At 44.0% G+C, this 22219-nt stretch overlaps 1 protein-coding gene across 1 annotated transcript in view; it reads right to left on the reverse strand.

Moving 5' to 3' along the window:
• The window catches only part of ABHD12 (abhydrolase domain containing 12, lysophospholipase), a 129536-nt gene extending 109313 nt beyond the window's left edge, over positions 1-20223 (reverse strand). Inside the window, exon 1 of the mRNA XM_089669813.1 lies at positions 19903-20223. Coding sequence (XP_089525939.1) covers positions 19903-20051 — 149 coding nt within the window. The 5' untranslated portion in view covers positions 20052-20223. The remainder of the gene's footprint in view (positions 1-19902) is intronic.
• Between the last annotated feature and the right edge of the window lie 1996 nt (positions 20224-22219).

The raw sequence follows: 22219 nt of genomic DNA on the forward strand, positions 1-22219 counted from the left end.
ACAAGTCAAAACACATTTATTTCAGTTACAGCTGTTCCAATCAATGTGGTTTTATGTCCCATGGACTTTAATGCTGCATGAAAGTCACACTGGAAATCGCACAACAATGGGGTTGCAGCAGTGTGAATGGAGCCTTATTGTAATAGCTACGTTGAACAAGCTGAGGTTAGAAGCTGATTGGTTTGAAAGGCCCCTTTCACACAGGGTGCACTCCGCCTGCGACCTGCTTGCTCAGCAGGGGATCTGTCTGCTGATCCCCACTGAGCAGGTGCATCAAAGGTCCGTATCGGTTCTGCACAGCCTGCTGCACGTTTACACCTGACTGCCATCTGGCCAGATCTGCTGGACGAAAGGGGAACAGATGCCCATCCATCTGTTTTTGGTGGATTGGATCTTGGCAGGTGTAAACAGACATGTCCGTTTACACCCACTGCTCCATAGAGGAGAATGGAGGTTCTGATCGGGTCCACCTGCAAAACAGATAAGCAGACTCAATCAGAAAGTTTGTGTGAAAGGGGCCTTACTATGCACAGCTGCACCAGATTCTAAATGCACCAGTTTTAGTAAATCTCACCCAGTGAATGTAAACAAAGCAATGTTTAAAAGGACTGTGTCTGGGATGGCAGCTGTCAGAGCACGTGGAAAGAAAAATCTGATATAAAAAAGGTGATATTTGTAAAGTCCTTGATAAACCTGGGCAAATAAAAATATCAAATAGATCTAAAATTAAAGCTATTCTTTCATGATTAAACACAACTGATCCCAAAACAATAAGAATTATCTCAGCTAGTCTTGGGTGTGCTAAAGAATGTACTGCACAGTCAATAGGTCATTAGAAACCACCTTGTGTAAAATTCCAAGAGGCACAAGGACCTATTGTCTGAGGATTGTCCTGCACAAACAAGTAATCCATGTACTCAACAAACCTTCTAATAAAAGCAAACCTGCTAGAGAGACTCACAAGGAAAAGAGTTTTGACTGACAGGTCTTTGATTTCGAAGCTTCGCTACTCCAGGAAATCCTGCACATATTATAATTACAATCCATCATAGGCTTTGTTGGTATCACTGGCTTTAGCAACACAATATTATTTTCGTTACATCACATGTATTTATCATTTTCTAGATCAGTCCTGTCACTTTTTTCTGAGGAAAGGCTGGATTGTAAACATTACTACTTGGCAGCTACAAATACAAACACTCTTCTACCTTTATACTTCAGTACAGCATCTCAAGAAACAAACTGCACCTTACATTAGAAAACAAAAGGAGTACCCTAACGGCTTATGTACAAGAGTGCTTAGGTTTAGGGCCAAGATCAGATCCTTGCGTTGTGGTAACATGAGTGGTCGAGCACCATGCATATGATAGGTGGTTCTATGAATGGAGGCCAAAGGAATGAATTAAATGTTCGACTCCTCCATTCACATAGCTCTTTCCATTGTGGGAAATGATAGTATGGCTTCAGAGCATGGTATTGGAAAGGGCGGGCATAGTTGATAAGATTCAGCCACTAAACAGAGATTTAAAGAATATGTAAACCCAACATTTCATATTCCTGATATGAGATTACTGTACCATGTACTTGTATAAAAAAGTATCCTGTTCTCTTTGTATAGCTTCCTTTGTGCGAAATCCCTGGCATTTATGACAGTCTCCCCTGATCTATTAAAAACTGACCACACTAGGCGCGAGAGCACACTGTGGTCAATTTTCTAGCAATCCTGGGATCAGGCATTCAATGGGAGGACCAGTGTGCTGCTGTTTCCTCCTCACCAAGCTCCTAATACAGCTGAGAACAGAAGGTATGTGATCGCTTATAAAAAAAAAAAAAAAAAAAACTAAAAAATGGGGGGGGGGGGGGGGGAGAGAGTTTTATTTTACTCAAATGTTTTGCTTCTCATTTCTATTTAAACTGCATGGGTTGTTTTACAAAGTAAGGGTTTACATATTCTTTAACCCCAAAACACACAAAAATCACCAGTTTGGGGGTATCCAGGGGTAGATGATTTCAACTTAGCAGCAGCACACCAGACTAAACTCCATATTTAAGGGTGTATTCACATGAGCTGCTGAGTTGCAAAGCTGCGGCTGTTGTGTGGTGCGGCAGGACAACTGCAGTATTGATGCTCAGATCCATCTTTTTTTTCTTTTTATTTAAACAAAACTTTACTGAAATGTCACACACTGACATTTCCCAAAGTTCTATTGGCCACTGTGTGGTGCCAGGTAGTGGATTGCCTTGCACTGCGCATGGAAAAAAGTATGGCCTGCACCCTTTCATGCACCCTATCCTCATATAATGACAAGGTACACTAATTTGCATTCTTGACTGACCATACAAAAGCAATTGCAGCCCCATGAAAGTCAAAGGTGGAATCTGGAGCAGAGGGCATGAAAACATGTTTACACTCTGAGTCAGCTATCGTGGCTGCTATTTTGTCCATAAACTCAAGATATAATAGCTTAAAATTCTTGTCTAGAGAATACTGAGGAAGAAATCATCCCAGAAGGGATTATAGAAGACTCAGAGGTGTGCAGTAACTCAGGCAGGGGACAGTGACCTAGGCTATTAGTGACAGATCCTTTGGAAGGGACACTGCAAGACCCCCTAGGACTGTTAGCAGATCATGAGATTGCCAGGCCTGTTGCCCATGCACTTATGCTCTGCCATAACATGGTACAGAGTGAGGGATTATCCACAAGGGAACTCACAAAATTGCAGCAGGAAGGGTTAATGCCATCTTTAACTGACTCCCGCCCGCCATATAAAGAACTGATGGGCGCAAGGCGGTTCTCTCATTCTGGGAAGACATCATATGACATATCAATCTAACCGCACATGTCCCTCGGACACAGCGGATCACTGATTAACGGAAAGAGCCGCCTTGGTCATGTGGTCAGCTGTGTCCAATCACAGCTGATCGCATGTAAATAGGGAAATGCCGGTTATCAGCAATTTCTCTCCTCACAAGATGTCACACTGACAGCTTGTGAGGAGAGGAGAGCCAGTAATTGGCATTCCTCAGAGGGGACATCTACACTGATTATCAGGGCCCTGATGATCAGTGTGCCATGATGATCAGTGTAGCCCAAGCAGTGCCACCTGTCAGTGTCCATCAATGCCAGCTGTCAGTGCTCATCAATGCCACCTGTCAGTGCCCATCAGTGCCACATATCAGTGCCTACCAGTGCACTTCAATGCCACGTATCAGTGCCCATCTGAGTTGCCTTTCAGTGCCACCTATCAGTGCCAGTCAGTGCCGCCTAACAGTGCCACCTATCAGTGCCATATATCTGTCTTTCAGTGCCCATCAGTGATGCTTGTCAATGCCAATACGTGCCACCTACCAGTGCCTCCTCATCAGTGCTCATCACTGCAGCCTCATTAGCGCACATCAGTGAAGTCAAAATAAGGAGTCACGGCCCTAGGGATGTGCATGGGACAAAGTTGAAATTGTGTTGTGGTGCTAAAATGGAGTGTTTGCAACACAATTTAAAGCATTACAGCACACAGCATAACCCCTGAAGAGAGGAAGAGAGAGAGGGAATACAATCAGAATGGAGCCGACTCCAAGAAAGGCAGGGACAAGCCCTGCTACTTATCAGTGACAGTCAAGCTCATTACCAGACAGACTTCTTCCCCTCTGGCAAGAATACCTCCACGGTGTCTTCAGGGACAGGCTTCCACCAGTGAGTACAGAACTGCAATAGATTTGTAAAACACTCTGAGGCTAACTCAACACATTGCATCATAGGTACCTAGGTGAGCACTGAATGCAGAGTACATTGCCAAAAGACACATTAAGGCAATCTCTTTTTCTTCCCAGCGGAGTGCGGTTACAGCTTCTATGGCAATGCTGGGAATCGGCTGATCTGGAAAGCTGCAACCATGAGCCCCTTCTGGCTCTGCAGCAACTGAAGGAACTTGCTAGATGAAAGATATATTTTGATAAAAACAAGAAATTGTTTTTCTTCTCTCAGAGGAGAGGAGACATCCGTTCTGGGACATGTGAGGCATCCTGGGAGTGATAGGTATGGGTTTTACTAGGCTGTCTACAGCTTTGTTTACCAGTGTCCAGTCTCCTGAAGATAGCAGGATAACCTAATGTACCCTAATGCTCATTCTGTGTCCCATAATGTATGAAAAACCATTTTCAAAAGGAATACTCACCTCTCTCTGAAACTGTCCCCCCCAAAACTTCGCTCTCTGAAGTCTGGGGCTGCTTCTCTTCCAGGTTGAAGAATGTTAAGCATTGAAATTAGACTTTAAAACCCTTCAAGGTTTTAATGCCCTTTTTTGACCCTATGGAGAGAATCACCCTCTTGGTTTGTCCCGGTGACAGCTGTTCTACTCTATTTCCAATTCTTTCATTTTACATGTGCAGACGTTAAACAGCACAAGTCAATCAGATGATTCAAGAATCTGAATATTCCATTTTAAATTGTTACAACAGTGCAGGCTTCTTTTCAATATATGAATTTGCCAATTGTTGGCTCTATTTTACTTAATGTGTGTATGACTGTTTAGCTTAAAAGACAAGTATGGGCACATTGTTTTGGCTAGATTTCTCTTTGGGTCACAGGAGTACACTTATTAATGCATGGAGATGAGTACTATATGTATGTTAGTTTGTTTTTAAATTGACTCTCCTAAGTCAGGGGCTCAGAAACAGAGCCTGACCTTTGCTGCTCTGTCAACTGCCTGACCTCACACACCGCCAGCATGTGGAGTACAGTAATGGAGTGCCTGTTAAGCGGAATGTAATTAGCTAAAGGACTCAGACACATGAAGCTGCTATGCACACTTGCAGAAGCTGGGAGTCAGCGCCGGAGGTCAGCCTAATGACAGATCAGCAATAGTGAGAATTAGGTAACCTCTGACACAAACCCAAAGTGAAGAATTAGATACACACAAAGAAAATATAGACAAAGTGGTTGTAAAGGCTCAAGGTTTTTTACTTCATGCATTCTATGAGGTAAAAAACCCCAAAAAACAAAAACCTTCCTTATACAGCAGCCCTCCAAAACGTACTGAGCGCCCACTTGATCCAGCATTGTACACAAGAGCAGTGGTTCTCCAGGGTCTCTCCCTCCTCAATGGCTGTGACAGCAATGGGAGCCACTGGCTCCAGCTACTGTCCATCACAGTTAGTGAGCCAATGAGGAGAGAGCAGGGGCAGGGCCAAGCCCTGCCCTGTGTCTGAACGAACAGACAGAGCAGTGCCTTGGGAGTGAGCCTGCTCAGGTGCTCCAATAGCAAGCTGTTTGCTATGGGGGCACTTGGCAGGAGGTAGGTAAAGGAGCACCAGCAGGGGACCCAAAGAAAAAAAAAAAGGGAGGACCTGAGACGAGCAGGTAAGTGTAACATGTTTGTTATTTAAAAAGAAAAAAATCAACCTTTAATATCACTTTAAATAAGAGGCTAATATAAATTAATTTATGATTTCGTTTGCCCAATTATTTATGACTGCTTATTCACAAACAAAAAGCACTACCTTCTATAAAAAGAACCACCATAAACCAATATGTGTAGAGAAAATTATAGCAAAATTATAAAAAATTATAGCAAGGAAGACCTACAAATAATTTTAAGCAAAAAACATCTTTATTGCTTACTGAGCAAACCCAAAAACCCTTTTGAAAACAATTAAAAGCATCAGATGAACATAAACGTAGACCATATGCATTTGATAATCTGGTTATTTACAGGAAGTTACTACACACTGCACTGTAAAGCATCCAAAGGCGTATTAATTAAAAACTGTGTACAACTAAGACGTATTGGGTATGAGTGTACTACATTGGGATCAATTGACTAAGAGAGAAATACTGCATACATTTTTAGGTTAACATAACTCATGTGGTATTTATCAAAAGTAAACAATTCACAAAAAAAAATGATTTACCGAATGTGTTAAACATTTATGTTTTGCAATATTTATCACTTGAATTCACCCTAGGTTCACACCTAAGCGTTTCCCGCAGAGTTTTGCAGAAACGCACTACAGTCCATTTAACATAATTTCCTATGAGACAGGATTGCAACTTGGCGTTTTCACCCGATGCGTTTTTTGGAAAGGGTCAGGGACTTTTTTTAAATGCAAAAAGTTGTGTTTTTGGTTCTATAGATTTCAATGGAAAAGCATGTAGTGTGTTTTTGTGGCATTTTAAATCTGCCTAGACAAGAAAAAAAAAAGAAAGTGAAACGCATCAAAAATGTGTCAAAAACACAAAACGCACTGCAGAAACAGATCAAACGCAAACTGCATAAGTGTGAATGTACAAATCATTAGTAAGACTTCATCTGCAATATGCAGTTCAGTTTTGGGCACCAATTTACAAAAAGAACATTGGGGAACTGGAGAAAGTACAGAGAAGGTCAACCAAACTGATACCAGACATGGAGGAGCTCAGCTATGAGGAAAGATTAGAGGAACTGAATGTATTCTCTCTTGAGAAGAGGAGATTAAGGGGGGATATGATCAACATGTATAAATACATCAGTGGTTCATATAGTGAACTCGGTGTAGAGCTATTCACCCTGAGGTCATCATAGAGGACAAGGGGGCACTCTTTACGTCTGGAGAAAAAGAAATGTAATCTCCAAACACGGAAAGGTTTCTTCACAGTAAGAGCTGTGAAAATGTGGAATAGACTCCCTCAAGAGTTGGTTCTGGCCAGCTCAGTGGACTGCTTTAAAAAAGTCCTGGATTCTTTCTTAGATACACAGAATATAACTGGATACTAACATTTATAGGTAAAGTTGATCCAGGGAATATCCAATTGCCTCTCGGGGGATCAGGCAGGATTTTTTCCCCTGCAGGAGCAAATTGGATCATGCTTTGCTGGGGGTTTTTTTGTCTTCCTCTGGATCTACTGTGGGTATAGGATAACTTATTTTTTTTTTAATGGTTGAACTGGATGGACTTTTGTCTTTTTTCAGCCAGACTATGTTAGTATGTGAACCTAGCCTTAGCGTTATTTTGGCTTTTTTTTTACATGCTAACACTGCACCAGAGTAAATAATTCTGAACAGAAATTCACACAGAAATATGAAACTGTGAAAACCTTCTAATGTACTTTCATCTACAGAACCATCTCCTTCTGGCGAAATGTAACAATCTATTTTCATTCCTGAGCTCAGGGCAGAACGTTTCCACACTGATACATTGTATACGGTTAACTTACTGGCCAGTGCAGAGTTCCCCTCATTGTTATTTAGTACATAGCTAAAATACCAACTGCCTACTGGCAGGTGATGAATGACAAAGGTGTGTGTTCTTTAATGAATTTACTTTAAAAGAGGAGCTCCAGTCAGATTTGTGTTTTTGCAGATGCTGACTTAATAAACTGTAGCTGCTGCTTTTGAATAACCAAGCACTCGCTTGTTCCAGGATCCAGCGATGTGCTCACCAGAGCCATTCTATCCATCGGTCTGTCGCCGACATCTCAACTGTGGGCACCCAGTTGCGATAGCTTGCAGCTTTACGGCCAGGTGCCTACTGTGCCTGCAGGAGCACATTGTGAATAGTCCCGCAATCTTCTGGAGCCTGTCCCAGAAGAAGCAGGGAGGGAGGGGGAAGAACTTGTGCTTAGGTGATCCGAGCAGAAGTGGGAGCTGGTGCAAAATGCCCCCCCCCCCAAAAAGGTGCCATTTCCTAAAGAGGATGGGGAGGAGGCCTAAGAGCGCAACCTCTTCTTTTGAGGGAAGCTCCGCTTTAATTATTTAGCTCTTTTTTTTGGAGTATTTATCTCATATTCCATATTTTATTTTGATGAGTTGACTTTTACTATTTCATGCAATATTTACAAAAAATTAGTCATGTGACCTTCATATCGCATGTAGAATCTTTACTGAATTGATCTCATTGTATTTAAAAAGAGATATGACCTGCCTTAAGCTGGCCATACACGTACACATTTTCATTCAAGAATTGTCGATTCAAGAATATTCGTTTGATTTTCTAATTGTTAGTGGGGTCAAATCACTGTTTGTTCTCGACCACAGTGATGGGAAAATTCAAAGGGGTAGGAAGGAAAACTTTTCTCGATCAAACGAATTTTCAGCCAGTATATGTGGTTATCGTTCAGAAATTACATTAATTTTAAATTCGAAAGTTAAAAGCAAAAGACAATTTTCGAAAGACATTCGTCCATTCACCGAATGTTCAAAGAATTTTTGTACGACTTTTTGTACAAATATTCTCGTACGAAAATCAACATGTGTATGGCCAGCTTTAGGCCGGGTTCACACCAGTGCACTGTGGTTTAGGCACAGCACAATTGTCAAGCGGTTTTAGGTGAGATCCCATTGACTTCTATTAAACTGTGTGTTTTCATGAAAACATGCATGCTGCATCTTTGATGAGCTTTGATAAAATGCACAGTTTAAAGAGGTCAATGGGATCATACCTAAAACCGTGTGGGAAAAAAACACGCATACAATTGTGTTGCGCCTTGTCTTTAATTATACCTAAATATTAATGATGAAGTAAACAAGATATATGGATAATATAATTGTGACTCAACAGTGACCTGTGTTCAGAAAGCCATCATCCTCATTCTTCATTGTCACGCACTACAGAATTGATTCATCCAGTATCGGAGTGCTCTAGTTACAGGACTTCACATGTGGTTGTAATATACAGTGGGGATCGAAAGTTTGGGCACCCCAGCTAAAAATTTGTAATAATGTGCATAAAGAAGCCAAGAAAAGATGGAAAAATCTCCAAAAGGCATCAAATTACAGATTAGACATTCTTATAATATGTCAACAAAAGTTAGATTTTATTTCCATCATTTACACTTTCAAAATAACCGAAAAAAAAAAATGGCGTCTGCAAAAGTTTGGGCACCCTGCAGAATTTATAGCATGCACTGCCCCTTTGCAAAGCTGAGACCTGCCAGTGTCATGGATTGTTCTCAATCATCGTCTGGGAAGACCAGGTGATGTCAATCTCAAAGGTTTTAAATGCCCAGACTCATCTGACCTTGCCCCAACAATCAGCACCATGGGTTCTTCTAAGCAGTTGTCTAGAAAACTGAAACTGAAAATAGTTGATGCTCACAAAGCTGGAGAAGGCTATAAGAAGATAGCAAAGCATTTTCAGATGTCAATATCCTCTGTTCGGAATGTAATTAAGAAATGGCAGTCATCAGGAACAGTGGAAGTTAAAGCAAGATCTGGAAGACCAAGAAAAATATCAGACAGAACAGCTCGCAGGATTGTGAGAAAAACAATTCAAAACCCATGTTTGACTGCACGATCCCTCCAGAAAGATCTGGCAGACACTGGAGTTGTGGTACACTATTCCACTATAAAGAGATACTTGTACAAATATGGTCTTCATGGAAGAGTCATCAGAAGAAAACCTCTTCTACGTCCTCACCACAAAAATCATCGTTTGAACTTTGCAAATGAACATATAGACAAGCCTGATGCATTTTGGAAACAAGTTCTGTGGACCGATGAGGTTAAAATTGAACTTTTTGGCCGGAATGAGCAAAGGTACGTTTGGAGAAGAAGGGGCACAGAATTTAATGAAAAGAACCTCTGTCCAACTGTTAAGCATGGGGTTGGATCAATCATGCTTTGGGGTTGTGTTGCAGCCAGTGGCACAGGGAACATCTCACAAGTAGAAGGAAAAATGGATTCAATAAAATTTCAGCAAATTTTGGATGGTAACTTGATGCCATCAGTGAAAAAGCTGAAGTTAAAGAGAGGATGGCTTCTACAAATGGATAATGATCCTAAACACACCTCGAAATCCACGGGGGATTACATCAAGAGGCGTAAACTGAAGGTTTTGCCATGGCCTTCACAATCTCCTGACCTCAACATAATTGAAAATCTATGGATAGACCTTAAAAGAGCAGTGCGTGACAGACAGCCCAGAAATCTCAAAGAACTGGAAGACTTTTGTAAGGAAGAATGGGCAAAGATACCTCAAACAAGAATTGAAAGACTCTTGGCTGGCTACAAAAAGCGTTTACAAGCTGTGATACTTGCCAAAGGGGGCAGTACAAGATATTAACTCTGCAGGGTGCCCAAACTTTTGCAGACGCCATTTTTTTGTTTTCGGTTATTTTGAAAGTAAATGATGGAAATAAAATCTAACTTTTGTTGACATATTATAAGAATGTCTAATCTGTAATTTGATGCCTTTTGGAGATTTTTCCATCTTTCCTTGGCTTCTTTATGCACATTAATACAAATTTTTAGCTGGGGTGCCCAAACTTTCGATCCCCACTGTATACTGTAAGGCTCCTTTGAAATGGGCACTGTCAGGTAGCAAAAATACAGGCATGGGGTATGCTTTTTAACTTAGCCGTCAAAATATACTAAGGCATGTGGATTTGGCAGGCAATGCCACCAGCTTTGTTCCCCATAGAGGTGTACGAGGCTAGGATGCAACGACATCTAGTAGAAGCACTTATGGCATGGTGAAAAGGGATTTATGTATGGAATCCCTTCAAACTGGTGTGCGGGAAGAGGGGGGGGGGAGCAGCACATCACCTCCTGATCGTCTGCTAACCATTGGCCAGTCACTGCTGACAATGTTATCCACTGAGGATCACGGGTCAACAACTGTGAGACAGGCCAAATGCTACAGAAAATAAACTGCTGTTAGAATCCCTTTACAGAATTGGGGAAGAGAAACCAAGAAAAAAAAAATCTGCCTGAATAGTCACTCCTGTAGTGTCAATGGATAGAACACAGTTTGCAGTTTCAGCTTTTTTTTTTTAATCACAATTCTTGAGTGCAGACAGCATGTGATGCCCTGTCATCTACAGAATACACTTTAGGACAGACTCTCACCCAGCGTTCTGTGGAATCATGAGTACCTCCAGAGTCTGCTAGGGCCTTATTAAGCAACCAACAACCTCTGCTGACCCCAGTGATTTTTCTAGCTATCTGTAAGAGGGAGATTCTTCTCATTGCCCACACATGAGGAGCCTTCTTCACAATGATCATCACACTAATATGCAGTGAGCTGTAGATGTAGTCATGTTGAGCAGGGGTTCCCTGAGACAAGAAAGGCATGTCTATATATGCTCAAAGTGATATAGCAATGCAGAGTCATCATTACAGACACATATAGGTAAAAAAAAAGAAATAGAAGAATATTACGCAAATAATGGCCAATATGTATAGACATGCTTTGGCAACTTCATTTGTGGACATATAACGGTATAAATGTATGTGTTGTACACTCATATGTACAATACAGTAATGTATTGTATTATTTATTTCAGCTACTTATATAGCGCTGTCAATTTACGCAGCGCTTTACACATATATATATATATTGTACATTCACATCAGTCCCTAACCCTCAAGGGGAGTACAATCTAAGGTCTCTAACTTACATTCATACACATACTGGGGCCAATTTAGACAGGAGCCAATTAACATACCAGCATGTCTTTGGTGTGTGGGAGGAAACCAGTGTCCCTGGGAGGAAACCCACACAGGCACAGGTAGAACATGCAAACTCCTGGCAGGTGGTGCCGTGGTTTGGATTCGAATCAATGACCCTAGTACTGCCAGGAGGAAGTGCTAACTATTTAGTAATTTTTTTGTTCAATCAGCAGGTTAACCTCTTGCCGTCCGCCTGCTGTTTATAAACGGCAGGGCGGTGGCAGTCCAGGGTCGGGTTGCCGTCCATAAACGGCACCCGCCTTTTCTAGCTGTGCGCGCTCCCTGGGAGCGCGCACCACCGCGATCCGGTGCCCGCTGTGTCCTCCGGACACAGTGAAACACCGATCGTCGGACGGGACCTCTGTACGAGGTCCCGATCATGTGATCACTGATTGGCGAATCAGTGATCACATGCAAAGTAGTAAGCAAGATGTCACTTGTGACATCATTGCTTACTACGTGTGAAATCTGTGAATGATCACAGAGGTCACATGGTACAAGGCTATTCACAACAGCCTTGTACCATGTGACAAGCTGTGACCAATCACAGCTCACTCAGTACTTCTCAATGACTGCAGGAATGCAGACAGAGAGAAAGAGAAATGATTGCTTTTACATCCTATATGGGTGTAAAAGCAATCAGCGTAAAAAAAAAAAAAAATCTTCATCACCGTCCACAAGTAGTACAGTGTCACCATGGTGACAGTGTACTGCTAGGGTGACAGTATGTAAAAAAAAAAAAATATATAAAAAAAATAAAATAAATGTAAAAAAAAGGTTTAAAAATTATAATTTTTGGTTATAAACTAATTTGGATTTTTTTTTTTTACTAAAAAAATAACGGAATAAATTTTGGCTAAGATTTATGATGAAATATTATTTATTTACAAAATTTTATTTAAAAAAAACAATTTTTTTCAAAATTTTTGAACATTTTCATTTACATAGTAAAAAAAATAAAAATCCCAGCGGTGAATAAATACCACCAAAATAAAGCTTTATCTGTCTCAAAAAAATGGTAAAAAATTCATATGGGTACAGTATTGCATGACCGCGCAATTGTCATTCAAAGTGTGATAGCGCTGAAAGCTAAAAATTGCCCTGGACAGGAAGGGGTAAAAGTGTCCAGACAGGAAGTGGTTAAATTAAAAAAAACAAAAAGACCATATTCCCCTATCCATACACAGCAGGCTCACCTGTCAGGTGGAAGCATTTGGGCACCAGCGCTGCCACCGAATGCTTCCACACAGCCCCCTACAGTTTCAGCCTCCTCTGTTACCCGCCTCCCCGTCCACAAACTGCCATCCTGCCCAATGTCTCCCAGGCTCCGCTTGCCCATCTGCTGGCCCGGGACCTGTTCAATTGAGTGCCAGTGGATAGAGGGGAGGGAAGAGAGCGGACACTCTCTCCCCTCCCCTTCTTGCCCTGACCTGGAAGTGATGCTATGACGTCACTTCCGGGTCCCCGTTGAAAGATTTCATGGCCATCAAGGCTGGGAAAGAATGTAATGTGGTGTGATGTGCACTGCATGACATCCAGTGGAGTACAGGAGAGACATCCAGGATCTTTTAGAGAATAAAGAGAACCCGTCACCAAAAATTATCACATAGGGGACTTTATGTCTCCTGTCTGATGGAAAAAAAAAAGTTCACTTTTTTTATTCAATTGTAAAAAATTAAACCAGAGCACACCCCCCCCCCCTGAAAAAAATATTTTGGAGGGCCCCCCACCCCCACATACTCACATGAAAGGGTCCTGCAAGACTCTGAAATGTCTTGCTGTAACTATGTGATCGTTCATTAAAACATTTGGACCCATATTTGTGATCCTCAGTGTGCTGGTGACATTCTCTCTTTGTGATTCTCTTCAGTTCCAGCTGCACCACCACTTATACACACAGCCATTTTTAATTCAGGAACGTGTATGTCTGGATTGTACACTTGACTCCGCCTACCACCCCCACATATACGTACGTACAAACATAAAAGCACACCTTGGGGAATCTACGCATGAAAACGTCGATTGCGATACATGTAACATATAAAAAAAACAAACAAGATATACATATCGCCGCGCACACCAGAATGAGAGCAATAATTCTAGCACCAGAACTCCTCCGTAACACTAAAATGGGCTTTAAAAGCATCATCTATAGAAAATGTACGGTACTAAAGTTTGTCGCCATTTCACAAGCGCACACAAATTTAAACTTTGACATGTTGAACATCTATTTATTCGGTGCAACCTCATCTTTTATAATTTACAAAAAAATGGGCAATTTATTGCTTTTCTGTGTCCTAAAATTAAGTGCATTTTTTACTTAGATTTTGTGTTTCCTAGACCTTTGTGGTAATATCGTGTGACATAAAAAATTGGAGCTACCACTATTTTGTTCTCTAGGATCTTTGCTTTCAGAAAATATAAAATGTTTTGGGGGGTTTATGTAATCTTCAGGCCTAAACTTATTTTTTAAACTTGTGCAAAAAACACAAAAACGGCTCTGGCAGCGAAAGGGATAAAGGATAAGCCTGACACTCCCCTTTCTGGACGAGCACCCAATCCGTGCCCATTACACTGCAAGGTCTGCTAGTCCCCTGGAGGAGGAGATAAACAGCACAATGTTAAAATTATTATACCTTTAAGTCGCCATAAAACCCCTTTTGTTTTTAAAAGCCCCAGACAATTCTAAAATAACCTCCGATTTAGTCTAGGTTCAAACCTATGTGTTTTCCACTGCGTTTTGCAGAAACGCACAGCAGTCCATTTAACATGATTTCCTATGGGACAGGTTCATATCTCTGCGTTTTCGTCTGGTGCGTTTTGGAAAGGGTCAGGAACTTTTTTTTAAATGCAAAACATTGCGTTTGTGGTTCTATAGTCATTAATGGAGATGCTGCAGAAAAGCATGCAGTGCATTTTTGATGCGTTTTGTTTTATTCTGTCCAGCAACAAGTTGGATAAAAGAAAATGCATCAAAAACATGGCAAAAACGCATGTGCAAAAAGGCAATACGCATCGCAAAAAAGCACTACAGAAACGGATGAAATGCAAACTGCACAGGTGTGAACCTAGCCTTAAATAGGGTTTTGGTTAATTTTTTTTTTTATCTGGACAAGCAGATTGTCATGAGGGACAAGCAGATTGGGACCCCGATTTTGTCGCTGGACAAGTAGTTTTTTTCAATAATTTCCACACCACTGAAGTCTGTTCTGAATTTTAATCCATGCCTTAAGTTGAAATAAAACTGAAATGATGCAGTCGTATGTCACCACAAAGTTCACGCCTGTCTTCCAACTTTCTGCATTCCTGGCTCCAAGTGTTGCTATTATCCAGTTGTTTTTTTTTTTTGTGATGGAGTGGGGAAAGGAAAGAAGCCCTGTCAGGTTTTGCTGCTATCCAGGGCTCTTAGTGACATTTTCCCTCACTTCCTGTTCTGGTGACACTATTTTACCAGATAGGAAGTGGAGGGAAAACAGCAATAAAAAGTTGATGGAGGTTTTAGCACTTCCCAACTTACCTTACAGCAGAACTCCAGCAATTGCAGCACCTTTAAAAATCTGCTGTCTTGTAAGGGGTTAGGTCAAACTGGATGTATACCACCTTGTGGACTCATCTCTTTCAATTACCATTTACATTTTACAGAGCACCAGAAGTACAGCCATCACTATATTCCCGGTACTCTGACAAAAGATATGCACTCTGCTACACAGCAGCATCCACAATCAGGTCCTTGAAAGTTTTTGCTTTCCATCCAGCATGTAAATTCACTTTCAATAAGGCATCTTGCACAGTGCTGCTTAAAATCGCAATGAATTTTTTTTTTTTAGTGATGTAAATGCAGACCATTATTTTCAATGTGCCTGTACACACACGCACGTAAACACATGCTGCATATAGAACAGTAAAAAAAAATGAAAATAAATATATTGTATACAATTCAGTGGGAAAGTCAAATAAGAAATATGAGGAATGATCTAGAGATAGGATGAGGAATTTGTGAATAAGACTTTTCTGGGGACCCAGAGCCCACCATGATTTCAGTATATCAGCCATATAAGAAGCAGAGGTCAGGACACAGTGTCAGCACTCCTACACTGCGACACTGTGCCCTACACTGCATGGAGATGTGCTGATACTGTGCCCTACACTGCATGGAGATGTGCTGATACTGTGCCCTACACTGCATGGAGATGTGCTGACACTGTGCCCCACACTGCATGGAGATGTGCGGACACTGTGCTCCACACTGCATGGAGATGTGCTGACACTGTGCTCCACACTGCATGGAGATGTGCTGACACTGTGCCCTACACTGCATGGAGATGTGCTGACACTGTGCCCTACACTGCATGGAGATGTGCTGACACTGTGCCCTACACTGCATGGAGATGTGCTGACACTGTGCCCTACACTGCATGGAGATGTGCTGACACTGTGCCCTACACTGCATGGAGATGTGCTGACACTGTGCTCCACACTGCATGGAGATGTGCTGACACTGTGCTCTACACTGCATGGAGATGTGCTGACACTGTGCTCCACACTGCATGGAGATGTGCTGACACTGTGCTCCACACTGCATGGAGATGTGCTGTCACTGTGCTCCACACTGCGTGGAGATGTGCTGACACTGTGCTCCACACAGCATGGAGATGTACTGACACTGTGACATACAATACACGGAGGAGCACTGACACTGTACCCAACACTGCATGGAGATGTACTGACCCTACACCATACACTGCATGGAGGAGGACTGACACTGTGTTCTATACTGCATGGAGGAGGACTGACACTGTGCCCTGTAGTATAGGGCACAGTGTCAGTCCTCCTCCATGCAGTCTATGGGGCACAGTGTCAGTTCTCCTACACGCAGTCTCACTACACAGTGTAATTCTTCCTCCATGCACTGTCAGTACACAATGCCCCCTCCATGCAATATCAGTCCTCTTCCATGCAGTTTCAGTACACAGTGCTTGTCCTCCTCCTTGCAGGGTCAGTCCCCCGCTATTAAGTCAGTGTCAGTCCTCCATGCAGTGTCAGTGTACACAGTGCTCCATGCAGTGTCAGTGTACACATTGATGTCAGTCCTCCATGCAGTGTCAGTGTACACAGTGCTGTCAGTGTCAGTCATCCTCCATGCAGTGCCAGTGTACACAGTGCAGTCAGAGTTAGTGTACACAGTGATGTCAGAGTCAGTCCTCCATGCAGAGTCAGTGTACACAGTGCTGTCAGAGTCTGTGTATACAGTATTGTCAGTGTTAGTTATCATTCATGCAGTGTCAGTGTACACAGTACTGTCACAGTCCTCCATGCAGTGTCAGTGTACACAGTGCTGTCAGAGTCAGTCATCCTCCATGTGCTGTCAGTGTACACGGTGCAGTCAGAGTCAGTCATCCTCCATGTGCTGTCAGTGTACACGGTGCAGTCAGAGTCAGTCATCCTCCATGTGCTGTCAGTGTACACGGTGCAGTCAGAGTCAGTCCTGCTTCATGCAGTGTCAGTGTACAGAGTGCAGTCGGTGTCAGTTCTCCATGCAGTGTACAGAGTGCAGTCAGTGTCAGTACTCCATGGAGTGGCAGTGTACACAGTGCTGTCAAGTGTCAGTCCTCTTCCATGCTGTGTCAGTGTACTCAGTGCTGACAAGTGTCAGTCCTCCTCCATGCAGTGCCAGTGTGCAGAGTGCTGTCAGTGTCAGTCCTCCTCCATGCAGTGTCAGTGTACAGAGTGCTTTCAGTGTCAGTCCTCCATGCAGTGTCAGTGCAAAGAGTGCTGTCAGTGTCAGCCCTCCATGCAGTGTACAGAGTGCTGTCAGTGTCAGTCCTCCTCCATGCTGTCAGTGTACTCAGTGCGGTGTCAGTCCTCCTCCATGCAGTGTACTCAGTGCTGTCAGTGTCAGTCCTCCTCCATGCAGTGTACTCAGTGCTGTCAGTGTCAGTCCTCCTCCATGCAGTGTACCCAGTGCAGTCAGTGTCAGTTCTCCTCCATGCAGTGTAGAGTGGAGTCAGTGTCAGTCCTCCTCCATGCAGTGTACAGAGTGCAGTCAGTATCAGTCCTCCTCCATGAAAGGTACTCAGTGCTGTCAGTGTCAGTCCTCCTCCATGCAGTGCCAGTGTACAGAGTGCTGTCAGTGTCAGTCCTCCTCCATTCAGTGTCAGTCCTCCATGCAGTGTCAGTGCAAAGAGTGCTGTCAGTGTCAGTCCTCCATGCAGTCTACAGAGTGCTGTCAGTGTCAGCCCTCCTCCATGCAGTGTACTCGGTGCAGTCAGTGCCAGTCCTCCTCCATGCAGTGTAGAGTGGAGTCAGTGTCAGTCCTCCTCCATGCAGTGTACAGAGTGCAGACAGTATCAGTCCTCCTCCATGAAATGTACTCAGTGCTGTCAGTGTCAGTCCTCCTCCATGCTTTGTCAATGTACTCAGTGCGGTCAGTGTCAGTCCTCCTCAATGCAGTGTACTAAGTGCTGTCAGTCCTCCTCCATGCAGTGTACTCAGTGCTGTCAGTGTCAGTCCTCCTCCATGCAGTGTACTCAGTGCTGTCAGTGTCAGTCCTCCTCCATGCAGTGTACCCAGTGCAGTCAGTGTCAGTCCTCCTCCATGCAGTGTAGAGTGGAGTCAGTGTCAGTCCTCCTCCATGCAGTGTACAGAGTGCAGTCAGTATCAGTCCTCCTCCATGAAAGGTACTCAGTGCTGTCAGTGTCAGTCCTCCTCCATGCAGTGCCAGTGTACAGAGTGCTGTCAGTGTCAGTCCTCCTCCATTCAGTGTCAGTCCTCCATGCAGTGTCAGTGCAAAGAGTGCTGTCAGTGTCAGTCCTCCATGCAGTCTACAGAGTGCTGTCAGTGTCAGTCCTCCTCCATGCAGTGTACACAGTGCAGTCAGTGTCAGTCCTCCTCCATGCAGTGTACACAGTGCAGTCAGTGTCAGTCCTCCTCCATGCTTTGTCAGTGTAGTCAGTGTCAGTCCTCCTCCATGAAGTGTACAGGGTGGAGTGTCAGTCCTCCTCCATGCAGTGTACAGTGTAGTCAGTGTTAGTCCTCCTCCATGCAGTGTACAGAATGGAGTGTCAGTCCTCCTCCATGCAGTGTACAGAATGGAGTGTCAGTCCTCCTCCATGCAGTGTACAGAATGGAGTGTCAGTCCTCCTCCATGCAGTGTACAGAATGGAGTGTCAGTCCTCCTCCATGCAGTGTACAGAGTGCAGGCAATGTCAGTTCTCCTCCATGCAGTGTACTCAGTGCTGTCAGTCCTCCTCCATGCAGTGTACTCAGTGTCAGTCCTCCTCCATGCAGTGTACAGAGTGGAGTGTCAGTCCTCCTCCATGCAGTGTACACAGTGCAGTCAGTCCTCCTCCATGCAGTGTAGTCAGTGTTAGTCCTCCTCCATGCAGTGTACAGAATGGATTGTCAGTCCTCCTCCATGCAGTGTACATAGTGGAGTGTCAGTCTTCCTCCATGCAGTGTACAAAGTGCAGTCAGTGTCAGTCCTCCATGCAGTGTACTCCGTGTATGTCCTCTTCCATGCAGTGTACAGTGTAGTCAGTGTCTGTCCTCTTCCATGCAGTGTACAGAGTGGACTGTCAGTCCTCCTCCATGCAGTGTACAGAGTGGACTGTCAGTCCTCCTCCATGCAGTGTACAGAGTGGACTGTCAGTCCTCCTCCATGCAGTGTACAGAGTGCAGTGTCAGTCCTCCTCCATGCAGTGTACACAGTGCAGTGCCAGTCCTCCTCCATGCAGTGTACAGTGTAGTCAGTGTTAGTCCTCCTCCATGCAGTGAACAGAGTGGAGTGTCAGTCCTCCTCCATGCAGTGTACAGAGTGGAGTGTCAGAGTGCAGTCAGTGTCAGTACTCCATGGAGTGGCAGTGTACACAGTGCTGTCAAGTGTCAGTCCTCCTCCATGCTGTGTCAGTGTGCATAGTGCTGTCAGTCCTCCTCCATGCAGTGCCAGTGTACAGAGTGCTGTCAGTGTCAGTCCTCCTCCATGCAGTGCCAGTGTACAGAGTGCTGTCAGTCCTCCCCCATGCAGTGCCAGTGTACACAATGCTGTCAGTGTCAGTCCTCCTCCATGCAGTGCCAGTGTCAGTCCTCCATGAAGTGTCAGTGCAAAGGGTGCTGTCAGTGTCAGTCCTCCATGAAGTGTCAGTGCAAAGGGTGCTTTCAGTGTCAGTCCTCCATGAAGTGTCAGTGCAAAGGGTGCTGTCAGTGTCAGTCCTCCATGCAGTGTACAGAGTGTTGTCAGTCCTCCTCCATGCTGTGTCAGTCCTCCTCCATGCAGTGTACTCAGTGCGGTGTCAGTCCTGCTCCTTGCAGTGTACTCAGTGCAGTCAGTGTCAGTCCTCCTCCATGCAGTGTACTCAGTGTCAGTCCTCCTCCATGCAGGGTACTCAGTGCTGTCAGTGTCAGTCCTCCTCCATGCAGTCAGTGTCAGAGGTGACACCCGTGCCCACGTTCCTTCCTCCCGGTGTGCACAGCTCTCCTCACCTGCCAAGCCTCTTCATCCCCTTGGTGGTGTCGCAGTCCGGCCCCTTGCTCCCCGGGATCCTCAGGTTCTTCAGGCGGCACTCCCTGTCCAGCGGAGCGGCCCCGAAGCTGTCATGTTCCCGGGCCCCAGGCTCGGCTCTCTTTCTCATCCCTGTGCGGTGTGTGGGGGACGGCGGAGTGCGGCAGGTCTATGGGAGCCGGGCTGAGCTCATGAGGGAGGGGAGCGGAGGACACACAGCTCTCTACTCTCCGCTGCTGCTGCTGTTGTTGTCCAGCTCCTTCCCTCCCCTCAGCAGCAGCAGCACAGCTGAGCTCCACACACAGGACCCACCCCCTCCTCCGCTGTGACCTCCATCCAGCCAATCACAGGCGGGAAGCTGCCTGGTAACTAGTGCACACTGTCCCCGGGCTCTGCCTGTCACTGAATACCGACACTCAGCGTGCCGGCCGGCCAGCGTCAGCGCACATCACATCTCCCGGCCAGAGGATGGAGTGTACCCGCCCGGAGATGTGACCGGAGGGGCCCAGAGCTCCACATACCAGACACGCACACTGCTCTGTACTTGATCCAGATCATAGAAAATACATGATATACATTGCAGCTTCCCACTCCAGAGATCATGTGATGGATGCATTAGGCCTCATTCACATGGTTATACACCAATAGGAAGGGTACCAATAAATAAATAATTTGCGCTAGTAAATGTGTATAAAAAGAAATCATCAAATCATAAGTCCAGAAAAAAATATATATATGCCAATACCACAAAAAAAAAAAAAATTAAAAAAACTTTTAAGTGCAAAAAACTTTTGTGCAAAAAAAGTGTCTAAATATGAAAAATTTTCACCAAAAAACCTTGATAATATAATGGCAGATCATCCATAAATATATCTTCAGAAACGGAAACTCTGCAACACATCGATCCTCATCGATCGAAATAACAGGATGAAAAACTTTGTAGTTAATCGAAAATCCACTTCTCCAATAGATAAAGGACCACCTTCAAACGTATCCATGGGGGGAAATGCCAAGCACTCGAGAGAAACAGAAAGACTTCATGGTGCAATATTATAAAAACCAATTCCTTTATTAGGTACTCATTGCACTTACTCAAGAGGTGTCCCAGCCGACACCAGCATCAACAGCAATCACATAAACGAGCCTGACTACTCAGCACATGCGCAGTAGCTGGCAGCCAAAAACGTAATGATGTCACATCAATCAAGCTCCGCCCTACGCGTTTCGTCATCGACGTCCTCACGGAGCGGGGAGGACGTCGATGACGAAACGCGTAGGGCGGAGCTTGATTGATGTGACATCATTACGTTTTTGGCTGCCAGCTACTGCACATGTGCTGAGTAGTCAGGCTCGTTTATGTGATTGCTGTTATGCTGTTGATGCTGGTGTCGGCTGGGACACCTCTTGAGTAAGTGCAATGAGTACCTAATAAAGGAATTGGTTTTTATAATATTGCACCATGAAGTCTTTGTTTCTCTCGAGTGCTTGGCATTTCCCCCCATGGATACGTTTGAAGGTGGTCCTTTATCTATTGGAGAAGTGGATTTTCGATTAACTACAAAGTTTTTCATCCTGTTATTTCGATCGATGAGGATCGGTGTGTTGCAGAGTTTCCGTTTCTGAAGATATATTTATGGATGATCTGCCATTATATTATCAAGGTTTTTTGGTGAAAATTTTTCATATTTAGACACTTTTTTTGCACAAAAGTTTTTTACACTTAAAGTTTTTTTAATTTTTTTTTTTTTTTTTTTGTGGTATTGGCATATATATATTTTTTTCTGGACTTATGATTTGATGATTTCTTTTTATACACATTTACTAGCGCAAATTATTTATTTATTGGTACACTTTATATATGGTGATTTTTTGCAGCTGGTACACTATTAGTAAGTTATATAATTTTGACCATAGGCGCTATTATTAATTTTTCTTACCAATAGGAAGGGGCCGATTTCTGTGTCCGAAGTCGGGTGAGTGTGCAGCCAGCGGCCTGGACCCGGCGATTGTGTACATGTACATGTCCTGGGTGCACACTGTCCGCTCATCCATCCATCCATCCCTGTCTTCGTAGGACCACTCCGGTGTGCACACAGCTGTCAGCCTGTCATTTGTGACTCCCTCCTCCATGGTGTACACCCCTCTGCGATCATGTGAAGGGGGTACTCTATCCCTGTTTGTCTTTTCCCCCCTTTCCTTTATTTCTGGTGATCCCGCCAGTATATTTCCTTTTCTAGGGAGACCACACTAGGACAGGACTACAAACACCCCCCACCTTCCAGCATCGGAACAAAGGGA

The sequence above is a fragment of the Staurois parvus genome, unplaced genomic scaffold, assembly GCF_062004578.1.
Source record: "Staurois parvus isolate SC_StPar_1 unplaced genomic scaffold, SC_StPar_1.0 ptg000081l, whole genome shotgun sequence".
In the NCBI taxonomy this organism is placed as follows: domain Eukaryota; kingdom Metazoa; phylum Chordata; class Amphibia; order Anura; family Ranidae; genus Staurois; species Staurois parvus.